Source organism: Lepus europaeus, chromosome 13, assembly GCF_033115175.1.
Source record: "Lepus europaeus isolate LE1 chromosome 13, mLepTim1.pri, whole genome shotgun sequence".
In the NCBI taxonomy this organism is placed as follows: domain Eukaryota; kingdom Metazoa; phylum Chordata; class Mammalia; order Lagomorpha; family Leporidae; genus Lepus; species Lepus europaeus.
In genome coordinates, this window is record NC_084839.1 from 28,940,270 (window position 1) to 28,955,243 (window position 14,974).

The 14,974-nt window shown below is 40.6% G+C and overlaps 1 protein-coding gene across 8 annotated transcripts in view; it reads left to right on the forward strand.

Annotated features, from left to right (window-relative positions):
* BIRC6 (baculoviral IAP repeat containing 6) overlaps window positions 1–14,974 on the forward strand; it is a 255,529-nt gene that overhangs the window by 213,713 nt on the left and 26,842 nt on the right. For all 8 annotated transcript variants that reach the window (XR_009867792.1, XM_062209232.1, XM_062209225.1 and 5 more), the window contains one exon: window positions 2,368–2,578. Coding sequence is in view for 7 of the 8 variants with exons in the window: in XM_062209232.1 (XP_062065216.1) it covers window positions 2,368–2,578 (211 nt within the window). In the remaining variant the exon portion in view is untranslated. The remainder of the gene's footprint in view (window positions 1–2,367; window positions 2,579–14,974) is intronic.

The following is a 14,974-nucleotide window of genomic DNA, read 5'->3' on the forward strand; positions in this document are numbered from 1 at the left end:
TCTGATACAGGAACCAGCAGCTTCTTCCAGGACAGTGCCCAAGTAATTGGTCCGTCTTCTACTGCTTTCTTAGGCCATAGCAGAGAGCTCCACTGAAAGTTGAGCAGCCAGGACACGAACCGGCTCCCATATGGAATGTCTGCTCTGCAGGTGGATGCGTAACCCACTAAGCCACAGTGCTGGCCCCGAAAGTCAGTTTTCTAAAAGTAAAAATATTAGTTATGCTCTTCCCCACTATTTAGACCTTTTAAATTTTATTTTGATTTTTTTCCTGATCTGTTGGGAATCCTGATACCCACATATTTTTATTTCTTGTATGTGAAACAGACTGTAGAGAATTTGGCTCTTGAAGGTGGTGCTCTCTAAGAAAACTTGCTATGCATTTCTGGTGGAAACATTCTGTACGCCATCCACTGTGGACTTGCGTGACTAGTAAACACTTGAAATGTGCTAGTAGGGCTGGGCCAGTATGTGGCACAGCAGGTTAAGCTGCCATGTGGTGCTGGCATCACACATTGGAGTCACACCTCCACCTCAGTCTTCCTGTCTGATGCTCTTTCAAATGAATAAATACATCTTTTTTTTTTTTTTTTTTTTTTTTTAAGAAATGTGGCTAGTGTGATTGGGAATCTGAATTCCTAGTTTGTTGTACATTTTATTTTTTTAAAAAAGACCTATTTATTTATTTGAGAGGCAGAGTTACAGAGAGAAAGGTCTTCCATCTGCTGATTTACTCCCCAAATGGCCATAATGGTTGGAACTGAGCCAATCCGAAGCCAGAAGCCAGGAGCTTCTGGGTCTTCCTTGTGAGTGCAGGGGCCCAAGCACTTGTACCATCTTCTGGTGCATTCCCAGAACATTAGCAAGAAGCTGGGTTGGAAGTGGAGCAGCCAGGACCCAGCACTGCAGGCAGAGGCTCAACCTACTATACCAGAGTGCCAGCCCCTGTCAGTAGCTACCATCCTGAACAGCTCGGGAAACGTGACATAATGGAAAGAGCTCCAAGGTTAAATGGACCTGAGTGTCGGTGTTGATCAACTGCTTGTGCAACCTGATAAGTCTTAATTTCCTGTGCATACAATGAAGATGATAGTGTCTATTAAATAGATAACAGACACAAATGTTACCATTTAAAAAGGATTAAATGTATATACATTGAAATGGAGAGTAGATTAGGAGACAGACAAAAGAGACTAGCCTTATTGGAAATGTTTTACTTTCTTGTTGGGGTAATCATTTTGAAATGGTACCAATGGATGTAGTTCCCCAGCCATAAAATGTGAATAGTATTTGAATTTATACATGCAATCTGTATGTATTTTATATAACTTATTTTGCCCAGTTATAGTGGGAGGTAGATCTATCTTATTCTTTATTTTGTTTTGTTTTTGTTTTTGTTTTGTTTTGTTTTTTTTTACTTGAAAGGCAGAGTTACAGAGAGAAGAGGAGGGGCAGAGAGAGAGAGAGAGGTCTTCCTTTGCTGATTCACTCCCCAGATGGCCACAATGGGTGGAACTAGGCCAGGCTGAAGCCAGGAACCTGGATCTTCTTCCAGGTCTCCCACGTGGGTAGCAGGGGCACAGACATTTGGACTATCTCTCACTGCTTTCCCAAGCACATAAGTAGGTGGCTGGATCAGAAATGGAGCAGTCAGGTCTGGCGGCATCACAGGTGGAGCCTTACCCTACTATGCCACAACGTCGGACCCCACTTCATTCTCTTTAAAGCTACATGGAATAGAATGATTTGGGTATAGGTCGTTTCCAAATTTCAATATTGGGAATGTGTTTTATTGAACATCCTTGTTCATGGTAATGAGTGATATTAGTGTGACAGAATGCAGGCATTTTGCTAATAAATTATTGATGTATTTGTTAGTCAAAGAGGGGAAAAATAGAGAAAGAGAAATCTTCCATCAGCTGATCAGAGTCAACGTATTTTTTTTGCTAACAAGAAAGTTGATTTGTTGAAATACATTTTCAGCAAGCTATATTCCTATTGTTTTTTATATAAGGTGTAATGAGTGTCATTTCAACTTAATATAAAGAATATATATATTTCTACTTCATAATAATAGATGTATTTACTGCTATAATGTATTATTTGGACTATGTTTCATTCTTCTGGGTAATTTAATTAGGTAGGTTTTGTAGTCTTCCCAATAGCTCTGTATCTAATACTTTTTTTTAATTTCCCGAAGTACCTATTTTACTTTGTCCATTGGTGCGTTATCAACTTCTGCTATATTCATCCATTTGCTGATTAACCAGTCAATCTTGAGATCCAGGTAGAAACTGCATTGCTGTGGCCTTGTTCATATTGCGTGTGTTTTCATTTTGTCCTTTTCCCTCTCCTACCTCTTTACAGTACTGGACATGGCAAGACATGTGCCACTCTATCGAGCTCTGCTGGAATTGCTCCGCGCCATTGCTTCTTGTACATCCATGGTGCCGCTCTTACTGCCTCTTTCTACAGAGAATGGCGAAGAGGAAGATGAACAGTCAGAGTGTCAAACTTCTGTTGGTACATTATTAGCCAAAATGAAGACTTGTGTTGATACCTACACCAACCGTTTAAGGTACTCTACTTTGTTGGCTTCTCTTGATCTTGCTTCTAACAGTGTTTTGTTTTTTTTGTTTTTTTGTTTTTTTTTTTTTAATAGCTCCCTAGGTGTTTTTGTTTCCATGATACATGTTATTTAAACATATATATGCTATCCTTGTATTAAATTCTAAAGTACGGTATCTATCTGAATCCTACACTCAGAAATATTTATCCTCAGTGGCTTATCAGACATTGCCCTATATGATGTGGTAGCTACAGCCATTTCTTAAATGATGCCACAATCTGTTAGACAAGTAACTGTTAGCTAGCTGCACTCAGTATTACTGTCAGAGACATCTCTCAGTGCCAATAAATACATTTCACTGACATTGTCCTTAACATTTCTGATTCTCTGCTGTATATAAATGCTCTATTTCACTTAACATTTTATTAGTGGATACTTACAAGATTTCTAGTTTATAAAAACCTCATATAAACATCTGCAGTGTAGAATTTTAGAGGAAGAATAATTAGGCTTGTGGGTTACTTCTGTTTTATTTTGATACATTATAATTCATGCTATGATTGTTCTTAGAAGTCAAAGGATTCAGCATTCACTTAGAGTTACAGTAAATTATTTCTTTACAGAAGAATGTTTAAGTTTATAATAGTAGACTCATATGATGAATTCTATTATTAGAACTCTAACCTAGAAAACCTTTTCCTTTCTGTTAGCAGTCTGTTCAGTGATTGTTCTTTTCTCCTAAAGATGGCCTGTTTGATTTTTAAGGCACTTATCTTTCCAGTAGAAATATATTTCTTTGTCAGTGATCTTTGTAGTGAATTAAAATTCTTTACCCTCTTGTACTGTATTTGCTTTGCGTGTTCTCGCTTAGATTTTAAGGAGCTGAAACTTAGATAGTGTAGCTCAAACAATGACAGAGATTTGGTGACTAGAGGAAGTCTTCACCTTTTAGGGAAAATTAACTGCTCAAATAACCCTGTCTGTGTTGATTTATGTCCTTAAAAAACTAATGGTTTCTGCCAGACAGTGAAAAGAAAGAAATGAGAAGGAGAGCCAGTTGGCAGAGAGAGAACAGCTACAAGTTCATATTATTCTTGTTATTAGGGAAGGAAAATATAAGGGATTGTTTTCTCTGATAGTACGATATTTTTTCTGTTATTTGAGAGAGAGTAATATATTTGGTTCCATCTTCTCTTGTACTCCCCTGATTACTAACCTAGGAAGCCAGCATAATTGTGTAAAGATAATATGTTTTAATTAAACATTTGATTCTTTAATTGAGCTAATATCTTTGGGATGCATCTTCAGTGAATGTCCTATTCTCTTCTCTGGCCACTCTGTCTCCTGCCATAAGCATATGCAGTAAACAGGTAGTTTTTGGCCAGCCTCGACATTGCCTACATCAGGGGAAATTTTTTCCTGTATTTTTATACTTTAAATATCTGTATTTTGAAATGATGATGTTACTTTGTAACTAAATGCTGACAATTTATAGAATCTTGAGTGATTTTCTTATTTAAGATTATTTATTTACTTGAAATTCAGAGTTACACAGAGAAAGAAGGAGAGGCAGAGAAAAAGAGAGAGAGAGAGAGAGAGAGATCTTCCATCCACAGGTTCACTCCACAATTGGCCGCAACAGCCAGAAGCTTCCTCTGGGTCTCCCCCAAGGGTGCAGGTGCCACAGGGCTTGGGCCATCTTCTACTGCTTTCCCAGGCCATAGCAGAGAGCTGGATCAGAAGTGGAGCAGCCAGACCTCAAACTGGCGCTCGTATGGGATGCCAGAACTGCAGGCGGCGGCTTTACCCGCTATGCCACAGTGCCGGCCCCTTGAGTGATTTTTCAACCATGGATATTTTATTTCTTTCTTTTTTTTTTTTTTTTTTTTTTTGACAGGCAGAGTGGACAGTGAGAGAGACAGGGAGAAAAGTCTTCCTTTACCGTTGGTTCACCCTCCAATGGCCGCTGTGGCTGGCGCACCACGCTGATCCAAAGCCAGGAGCCAGGTGTTTCTCCTGGTCTCCCATGCGGGTGCAGGGCCCAAAGACTTGGGCCATCCTCCACTGTACTCCTGGGCCTGTACTCCTGGGCCACAGCAGAGAGCTGGACTGGAAGAGGGGCAACCGGGACAGAATCCGGCGCCCTGACCGGGACTAGAACCTGGTGTGCCGGCGCCGCAGGCTGAGGATTAGCCTATTGAGCTGGCCTATTATATTTCTTAGGTAAAAAAATTTCATATATTTTTAAAAGATTTATTTTATTTATTTAAAAGAATTAGAAAGAAAGGTAGAGGCAGAGAGAAAGGTCTTCCATCCGCTGTTTCACTCCCCAGGTGTCCACAACGGCCAGAGCTGAGCCAATGCAAAGCCAGGAGCTTCTTCTGGGTCTCCCACATGGGTGCAGGAGCCCAAGCACTTGGTCCATCCTCCACTGCCTTCCCAGGCCACAGCAGAGAGCTAGATTGGAAGAGGAGCAGCTGGGACTAGAACCAGCACCCATATGGAATGCCAGCTTTTCAGGCCAGGGCTTTAACCACTGCACCACAGTGTCAGCCCCTTGAGTGATTTTTAAACCAAGGTTATTTTATTTCTTAGATAAAAAAAATTCATATTAATTTGAAATGTTTTAGTTATTGCCTCGGTTAGAAACAGTATTACAAGTTTGTAGTGCTATAAATCTAAAAATAAAATAAAATAGAATTATCTATCTTTATTTCCTATGCTGTAATTCCTATTGGATCCAGTATAAATGGAGTTTATGTGGTAAATTCTAAGATAGTCGAAGAATATGCTTATTAGAATGAATGGAATTTGGTTGCTTAGAGTGTCTCTTTACTCTTCTTGCTTTTCTTAAATTACTCTTTTACTTGATTACATAACATATATAATTTTTAGAGAAGAGAAATCTGTGCAAAACATGTTAATTAATTTGCCAGGAAAGTTTGATTTCAAAAAGAGAATAACTGTGTTTTGTTTAACTAGAGCTCTTTGTTTTTCTGTTTGATCATCTGGAAAAAAATGACACTTCAGACTTGACAAGCACGCTTTTAAAGTTTGTGATGATTGTTGATGGAGCTTCCTTCAGCTGACTGACAGTGAGGCTGTACAGAAATGTTTTAGTAACTCCGCTTTTCTGAGTAGAGAAACAGTACTAGTATGTTTGAATATGCTTCTTCGTTGAGATCCCTCTTGGTCTCTGCTGTGCTGTGAAGCCTTTATCAGAAGGAGAACACAGGAGGGCCGTGTCATTACATCCCTGTTTTACTTTCAAGACTGGGCATGTGGAGAACATATGAAGTCCGTTCTTTGCTAACCTATCAGTACTTAATGTCACCTTCTCGTCATTTCTCCGCCCTCTTTATAGCTCTCTCCTCTCCTTTCCTTCCTACGAAAGACATGTAATATTTTTTCTTTCAAATGAAGTCTATCAAATCTTTGGTAGTCTCAAAGAAGAACTAGATTCACTGTGTCCTTTGCAGATCTCTATGCAATAATTGTGGTTACATAAAGTGATTATTATTGACATTTTGATGATAATTCAAAGAATGAAGGAGAGTCTGTAGGTTAGCATTCCCCAAGCCTGAAGCGTTTTATAAGAGGAGATGGAAAGATAGTATTAAGAAGGTGGAAGGACAAATTATTTGTGTTTATCTGGTTGATGTATTAGAAACTCATGATCATGTTTTTAAAAACATTTTATGTATTTATTTGAAAGACAGAGTGACAGATATTTTCTACCCATTAGTTCACTCTCAAATGGCCACAACAGCTGGGGGTGTCCAGGCCCTAGCCAGGAACTCCATCTGGGTCTCCTACGTGGGTGCAGGGGCCCAAAAAGTTGGGCAGTCTTCCACTGCTTTCCCAAGCACATTAGCAGGAAGCTGAATCCGAAGTGGAACAGCTGATGTGGGATGCAGACACTGCAGGCAGTGGCTTAACCTGCTGTGCCACAACATTGGCCCCCATGATCATATTGAGTAGATGAGGTTTATCCTGGTAACAAGAACATTACTGATTGATGCATTTAGCAGTTACTTACTGAATGTTCAGGAGTACATTAACAGGAAAATTGCATCTCCTTAGGAGACATATACATAGGGGAATTAGTTAACCTTTTTTTTTAAGATTTATTTATACGAGAGGCAGAGAGAAAGAGAGATCTTCAATCTGCTGGTTCACTCCCCAAATGGCCAAAGCTGGGCCAATCCAAAACCAGAAGCCAAGAGCTTATTCCAGGTCTCCCATGTGGGTGCAGGGGCCCAAACACCTGAGCCATCTTCTACTGCTTTCCCAGACCATAGCAGAGACCCAGATTGGAATAGGAGCAGCCGGGACTCAACTGGCATCCATATGGGATGCCGGAGCTGAAGGCAGAGGCTTAACCTACTCTGCCACAGCACTGGTCTCATTAACCACTTTTAATAGCATGAGATATAGCATATTAAAAGGGGCTGGCTTTGTAGGATAGTAGTTAAGCCTCTGCCTGTGAAGATGGCATCCCATGTGGGTTCCAGTTCGAGTCCCAGCTGCTCCGCTTCTAATCCAGTTCCCTGTAATACACCTGGGAAAGCAGCAGAAGATGGCCTAAGTGCTCGGGCCACTGCACCCACATGAAAGACCCAGAAAAAGCTCCTGGCTCCTGGCTTCGGCCAGGCCCAGCCCCAGCCATTGGGGCCTTTTGGGGAGTGAACCAGCAGATAGAAAATTGATCTCTCTTTGTATCTCTGTAACTCTGTCTGCCTTTCAGATAAATTTTTAAAAACCTTAAAAAAAAAAGTGTAAGACACTAAGGAAGAATCAGCGATGGTTTGAAAGTCTAGCAGATACCTAGGAATTAGTTAAATGAAGAGGCTAGCAATGTTAGCAGTCAGTGGAAGCATTATGTATTCAGAGAACTGCAGGAGCTTTGGTCCTACCCTGGCTGTAGTCCAGGTGGAAAGAGGAATTCAGGGACTGGAAGATGAAGAGTGATCACAGATTTTCTTACCTTTGCAAGTACCTGGTGATGAGCACGGAAAGATTGTCAGCAGAGATCTGATCGGATTTGCATTTAAAAAAAAACACGTTCGTTTGGTGCAGTTCTATGTTGGGACTCAAACAAGAGTAAATTGGCCATGAGAGAGATTTTTCCTCCTTTTCATCTCAGTAGGTAGAGTTGCATGTGCCCTCTTCCTGTCTGACCATTTCTGAGAAACAAGAATTTGGTGCTCATTATCACTGTTGCTGTTGTATTATAGACTTAATAGAAAGTTACTTCCTAGATATGTCTATATTTCACTTTCCAGACATTTTACTTTAAAAAGCAATTATGTAACTCAGACTTTTATGTCACTATTTTCCTTTTTTTTTTTTAAACTTTTATTTAATGAATATAAATTTCCAAAGTACAGCTTATGGATTGCAATGGCTCCCCCCCCCCATAACTTCCCTCCCACCCACAACCCTCCCCTTTCCCGCTCCCTCTCCCTTTCCATTCACATCAAGATTCATTTTCAATTCTCTTTACATACAGAAGATCAGTTTAGTATATATTAAGTAAAGATTTCAACAGTTTGCCCCCACATAGCAACACAAAGTGAAAAAATACTGTTGGAGTACTAGTTATAGCATTAAATAACAGAGTACAGCACATTAAAGACAGAGATCCTACATGATATTTTTAAAAAATTGATTAATTTTGTATGCAATTTCCAATTTAACACCAGGTTGGTTTGTTTTTTTTTTTTCATTTTCAATTATCTTTATGTACAGAAGATCAATTCAGTATATGCTATGTAAAAATTTCATCAGTTTGCACCCACACAGACACACAAAGTGTAAAAATACTGTTTTAGTACTAGTTGGACAACACATTAAGGACAGATCCCACATGAGAAGTAAGTACACAGTGACTCCTGTTGTTGACTTAACAATTTGACACTCTTGTTTATGGCGTCAGTAATCTCCCTAGGCTCTAGTCATGAGTTGCCAAGGCTATGGAAGCCTTTAGGGTTCGCCGACTTTGATCTTATTCCAATAGGGTCATAGTCAAAGTGGAAGTTCTCTCCTCCCTTCAGAGAAAAGTACCTCTTTCTTTGATGGCCCCATTCTTTCCATTGGGATATGTCACTATTTTCTGTGTTAATATTGGCAACTGCAAATATGTCTCTGAGGATATCCTTCAGTAGAAAACAGATGCCACAGCCTAAATATTTCTGGACGTATAACTTATTTTATTTGTATATAAGAATCTGTAATCTTGGCCGGCGCCGTGGCTGAACAGACTAATCCTCCGCCTAGCGGCACCGGCACACCAAATTCTAGTCCCAGTCAGGGCACCGGATTCTATCCCGGTTGCCCCTCTTCCAGGCCAGCTCTCTGCTATGGCCCGGGAGTGCAGTGGATGATGGCCCAAGTGCTTGGGCCTTGCACCCCATGGGAGACCAGGAGAAGCACCTGGCTCCTGCCTTCCGATCAGGGTGGTGCGCCGGCCGCGGCGGCCATTGGAGGGTGAACCAACGGCAAAGGAAGACCTTTCTCTCTGTCTCTCTCTCTCTCACTGTCCACTCTGCCTGTCAAACAAACAAACAAAAAAAAGAATCTGTAATCTGTAATCCTAGGGAGAAGTTTTCTAAAAGTAGGCACACTTCTGGGTTGGCTTGATAATCAGTTACTACTAGAAAATCTTACATCTTTTGTATTGGTCTGAGAATGACAGAGTGGGACTACAAACATGTTCGCATGTTACTCTAGTAATCCCTTAGACCTGTTGCCCAGCTAAAATTGGAAACCTGGAAAACTTCTACAATAGTGAATGGGTTTTAAGTTTGTTTTCTTTCCTGGTGCTTTTTTTTTTTTTTTTTTTTTTTTTTTTTTTTTTGACAGGCAGAGTGGACAGAGAGAGAGAAAGGTCTTCCTTTGCCGTTGGTTCACCCTCCAATGGCCCGGCCGGTGCACCGCGCTGATCCGATGGCAGGAGCCAGGTGCTTCTCCTGGTCTCCCATGGGGTGCAGGGCCCAAGCACTTGGGACATCCTCCACTGCACTCCCGGGCCATAGCAGAGAGCTGGCCTGGAAGAGGGGCAACCGGGACAGAATCCGGTGCCCCGACCGGGACTAGAACCTGGTGTGCTGGCGCCACTAGGCGGAGGATTAGCCTGTTGAGCCACGACGTCCTGGTGCATTTTGTCTATATTACTTTGGAAGTTACCCAGATCCAAAAGAGAATTAAATTATATGAATCTGATCAAGTAAGTCCAGTAGTTTTCATGATTGAAAACTGAAAGTCATATTTTTTTTAGTAGAAATTCTTTGTCAGACCATAGAGCTTGGACACCTGTGAGGAAAAACTTTTAGATCTGATACCAATTATATTTGTACTATTGTTTGTTTAGACTTTTTCTTCAGATCAAATAGCATTTTAAAAAGAGGATACATTTTGTTTTGAGAAAAACTTATGATTAATATTACTGATATAATTTGGCATATACAGAAGAGTAAAAATGAATAAAAGAAATGGATGATCTGTTTATTGTGAAGAAAATAGTGTTCTCTAAGGTGTACAAAGAAGCATTATCCTAAATAATTGCTCCCAGATTTTGTTTGTAAAATGAGAAATTTGGAAAAATAAAATACATGTCTGTCACAGAGGATGGTTTAAGGCACAGTATATCTGTGTACAACAATGGAAAAGAGTAAAAGTGGTCAGCATTTTTAGGTGAAAAAAAAAACTGTTTAGACATACCATTGAATTTTGAAAAGGAAGCTGAAGAGTAGTAATTACCATATGATACAATGACTTGTTTTTATAATTTAATTATCAGAGTGAATTTGACTATTTTTCTTGGATGTGCAGTTCCAAGAATTTTAATATGCTTAAATTTATTTCACCACAGTCATGGACAGAACAACAAACTGTGTCATCACCCTACCAACTATTGCGTGCTAGTGCTGCTCCTTCGCTGTCAAGCCTTCGTCACACCCATAACCTTTGGCATCCTTGGATATGTTCTTCTGTCATTATAATTTTGCCTTTTCTAGGAACATAAAATAGCAAGAAGTTCACAAATTAAAATAGAAATAGTCACTGACACCAGATCCCTCTCCCTATTTTTAATAGAAATTTAACCAGTGCTAAAGAATTGCCAAAGGCTTACTGAGAACTTTTCCTTCATAGCTGCTTCCTCATTGTGTGATTCAGTTATTTAATACTGTACTACCACTTAGCATCTTCCTACACATTGCAAAATGCTGTTTCATAGGCTCTATCCTCAAGTCCCCTAAAAGTAGAAGTGCTTTGCAATGTAATTTTTTTTTTTTTTTTTTAGATACTTATTTGAAAGTCAGAGTTACACAGAGTGAGGAGAGGCAGAGAGAGGTCTTTCATCCACTAGTTCACTCCCCAGTTGGCCACAATGGCTGGAGCTGCCCTGATTCGAAGCCAGGAGTCTGGAGCTTCTTCCGGGTCTCCCATGCAGGTGCAGGAGCCCAAGGACTTGGGCCATCTTTGAATGCTTTCTTAGGCCATAGCAGAGAGCTGGATCAGAAGTAGAGCAGCAGGGACTCATACTGGTGCCCATATGGGATGCCCGCACTGCAAGTGGCAGCTTTACCCGCTACGCCACAGCACTGGTTCCGCAATATAAATTAACAGAGTAGAAAAAGGAGAAGAAAGGAGATGTCTGTTAACCATCTTACTCCTTCCACCCTCCACCCCCCATTTTCTTTACTTAATTGAAAGAAATTAGACGGCTAAGCTAGCCTTGATTTTGTTTTTATTTTAGGATTGTGTTTTTGAATATCATATAATTCCACATCCTTACTGGGTACAGTGTGATGGTTTTATACATGTGTTTGTTGTGTAATGATGAAATTGGGGTAATCAGTATATCCGTCTGAAGTAGAGAAGTTCTGTGTGACATGAGCAGTGTCATGCACCTGCCAGAGATAACCTGTGATTCCATGTCCGTTTGTACACGAGCCCAGTGCTGCTGCATCTACTTCATACCAGCCATGAGAGATCAAAATTGGCAAAAGTGCATGTTCATTTCTGTCACATTGGTCCTTAGGTAGACAGGAGGCAAAAATATTTCTTCTACTCCTATTGTTCTGCCAGTTTAAATTAATTTTGGTTTAGTGTATTTCTGTCCTAGCCTCTGTGCTTTTATTGGTTTCCATTTTTTTCTTGAGAATAAGTCTGACTTGTGTTGTGGATAAAATGCACGTGGTAATAACAGCTTTAGCTTTTGTGTAGGATTTTCAGGTTTTTTGTTCTTTTTATTGAACTCCAGCATGAGCTGTTTTTTTGGTTTTGTTTGTTTGTTTTCCCCAAAGATTTATTTATTTGTAAGGCAGAGTTACAGAGAGGCAGAGGCAGAGAGAGAGAGGGAGGGAGGTCTTCCATCTGCTGGTTGACTCCTCAGATGACCGCAAGGGCCGGAGCTGTGCCAATCCAAAGCCAGGAGCCAGGAGCTTCTTCTGGGTCCTCCACGATGGCGGTGAAGGGAGGGGGTGCAGGGGCCCAAGCACTTGGGCCATCTCCTACTGCTTTCCCCAGCCATAGTAGAGAGCTGGATTGGACGTGGAACAGCTGGGACTCGAACCGGCATCTATGTGGGATGCTGGCACTGCAGGCAGCAGCTTTACCTGCTAAGTCACAGTGCCGACCCCCTGCTTATTATTAGGGGCTGAACATATCATATCGACACAGCCTATTGGATAACAAGACTGTATCCAATGTCATTTACACCCAAGGTCATGTTGTGACATGAAAGAAATGCTATGGCTACCTACCCTGCCCTCCTACCTTTTTAAAGATTTTTTTATTTGAAAGGCAGAAGTACAAAAACGGAAAGAGAGAGAGAGCATGCGAGCCAATGAGCTTCCATCCGCTGGTTCACTCCCCAGATGTCCGCAACAGCCAGAGCTGAGCCAATCCCAAGGCAGGAGCCAAGAGCTTTCTCTGTTTTCCCAGGCCACAGCAGAGAGCTGTATCGGAAGTGGAGCAGCTGGGATTCGAACGGGTGCCCATATGGGATGCTGGCACCGCACGTGGTGGCTTTACCCGCATGCCACAGTGCCAGCCCTAGAATTCAGCTTTAAAATTGTTTAGTTTGTTCTTTATTTTTTCTGCGGTACGAGAAGGAGAACAGTGATTGGAGTTTAACATTGACAACTTAGCACTAACAGGACTAAGACCAAGCTGCTGAGTCCCCTGATTCCAGTGTTTATGAGGAAAGCATTGGCACATTGTCTGGAGCCTTCTGTTTTCATGCAGCACTGCTGCTCTTTGATCTCCTAGGTTTTACACTTGGATTATGACTTAAGCCTTATTTGGTTCCTGAAAAACACTTTGCTCTAATGCCAAAATACAACTTGCTCTGTTACCTAAGGTTAAAAAAAAACCTTGAAATTTATAAATTGATACAGTATTTCTACCTCAGAAGCCTGGTACATTAATATAAAACATAATTTATTCATTATCAAATTGCCTTATATGAGCTAGATGTTTCAGGACAATTATCACTAACTTGATTATCTTAGAAAATCTCAAGCAGGCTTAATTGTTGAATTTGGAATCTGTTGCTAAGTGGGATATAGTTTATAACATATCTTTCTAGGCACATCAGAGTTATTAACTTGTTGATATTATCTTTATAGATTTTTAAGAGCTTACTATAAGGGGCTCTTAGCTCAGATCACCTCCACCCCCTCAAAAAAAAATTATTTATTTTTGAAAGGCAAGAAAGAGATCGCCCACCTGCTGGTTCTCTCTGCAAGTGCCCACAGAGGCTGGGCTAGGCTGAAGCCAGGAGATGAACACTCAGTCTGGGGTCTCCCCTGTTCAAGGCAGGGACCCAACCGTTAATACCCATCATCACCTGCTACCTCCCAGGGTGTGTATTAACTGAAAGCTAAAATTGGAAGCAGAGCTGGGATTCAAACTGACACACTTTTTTTTTTTTTTAAAGATTGTGTTTATTTATTTGAGAGGTAAATTTACAGACAGTGAGAGGGAGAGACAGAGAGAAAGGTTTTCCATCCACTGGTTCACTCCCCAAATGGCTACAATAGCCGGAGGTTTGCTGATCTGAAGCCAAGAGCTTCTTCCAGTCTCCCACACGGGTGCAGGGTCCCAAGCACTTGGGCCATCTTCTACTGCTTTCCCAGGCCATAGCAGAGAGCTGGATCGCAAGTGGAGCATCCCAGGACTAGGACTAGGGCCCATCTGGGATGCTGGCATTGCAGGCAGAGGATTAACCTACTGCGCCATAGCACCAACCCCCAAACTGACACACTTTAATATGGGATGCTGAATCACAATCTCTTAACCTCTTGTCACACTTGTACCCTCAGATTACCCTTTCAATAAATGGAGAGAGCAGAGTCAGCAGAGACTGTGATACGTGTGAGGTTTCCTGATGTTCAGTGGCAGAGCTATGATAAGAACTCAGATCTCCAATGGCTTTATGTAATATATATGTATCTACTAAATTAAGCTTCTAATGAATGATTAGGTTGGATCAGTTGAGAACAGGAGAAAAGGACTTGATTCTGGCTTTGAATATTTACAGTATATAAAACTTAAATGGTAACAATGTAGTAAAAACACTTTTAAATTAAAAAACAAATCTACTTTTGATAATTTAAAAATCATGTATGATAATGTGGATTTTAATAGAATTTTTCTGATATTGTCCTCTTACCCATCTTTTTTGTATTCCCCTTGAAGAGTTTGTAATTTAGCACTATGATAGGACATTAAAAGGCATTATATTTCACTGGGTATACTTAGCATCCTAATTGTGCCTCTTAATAACTATTGGCAGATTAAGCCTCATTGTGTTTTGTTAGTTGTCTGTTGCATGAGAAGGCAGCAGCTATATATGGTCACTTAAAATGATTGTGTCAGCTTTACCCATTTTATATTAGTAAAAACCATCTTTCTGAAAATTGTTCAATCACTGATGATAGTATTTTACCTTTGTTGTCTTTTCAGTCTGGTTCGGTATGTACTTAGGTAGATCAGGGTAGTGTGTTTGTAGGAAAATTGTTTTCTCTGTGTTGCTAAAAGCAGCTATAGCCCCACCCCCAATTACAAACACTGTTCTTGTTCATTTTGTGAATTTTTTTGCTTTTTTTTTTTTTAAGAGATTTACTTATTTATTTGAAATTCAGAGTTACAGAGAGAGGGAGAGGCAGAGGGGGGAGTCTTTCATCTGCTAGTTCCCTCCCCCTTTGGCCACAATGGCCAGAGCTGCACTGATATATGATACATGAGAGTTTTAGCAAAAACTTGAAAGAAGGACATGCTTTCAGTCTTGGTTGAGGACAGATGACTGGGTGTTCAGTGTACGGTGTTGTGGGCACTGAAGCAAGCAGCCTTTATTGCTGTTAGCCATCTCCTCGTTTCTTTCTGATGGAGACA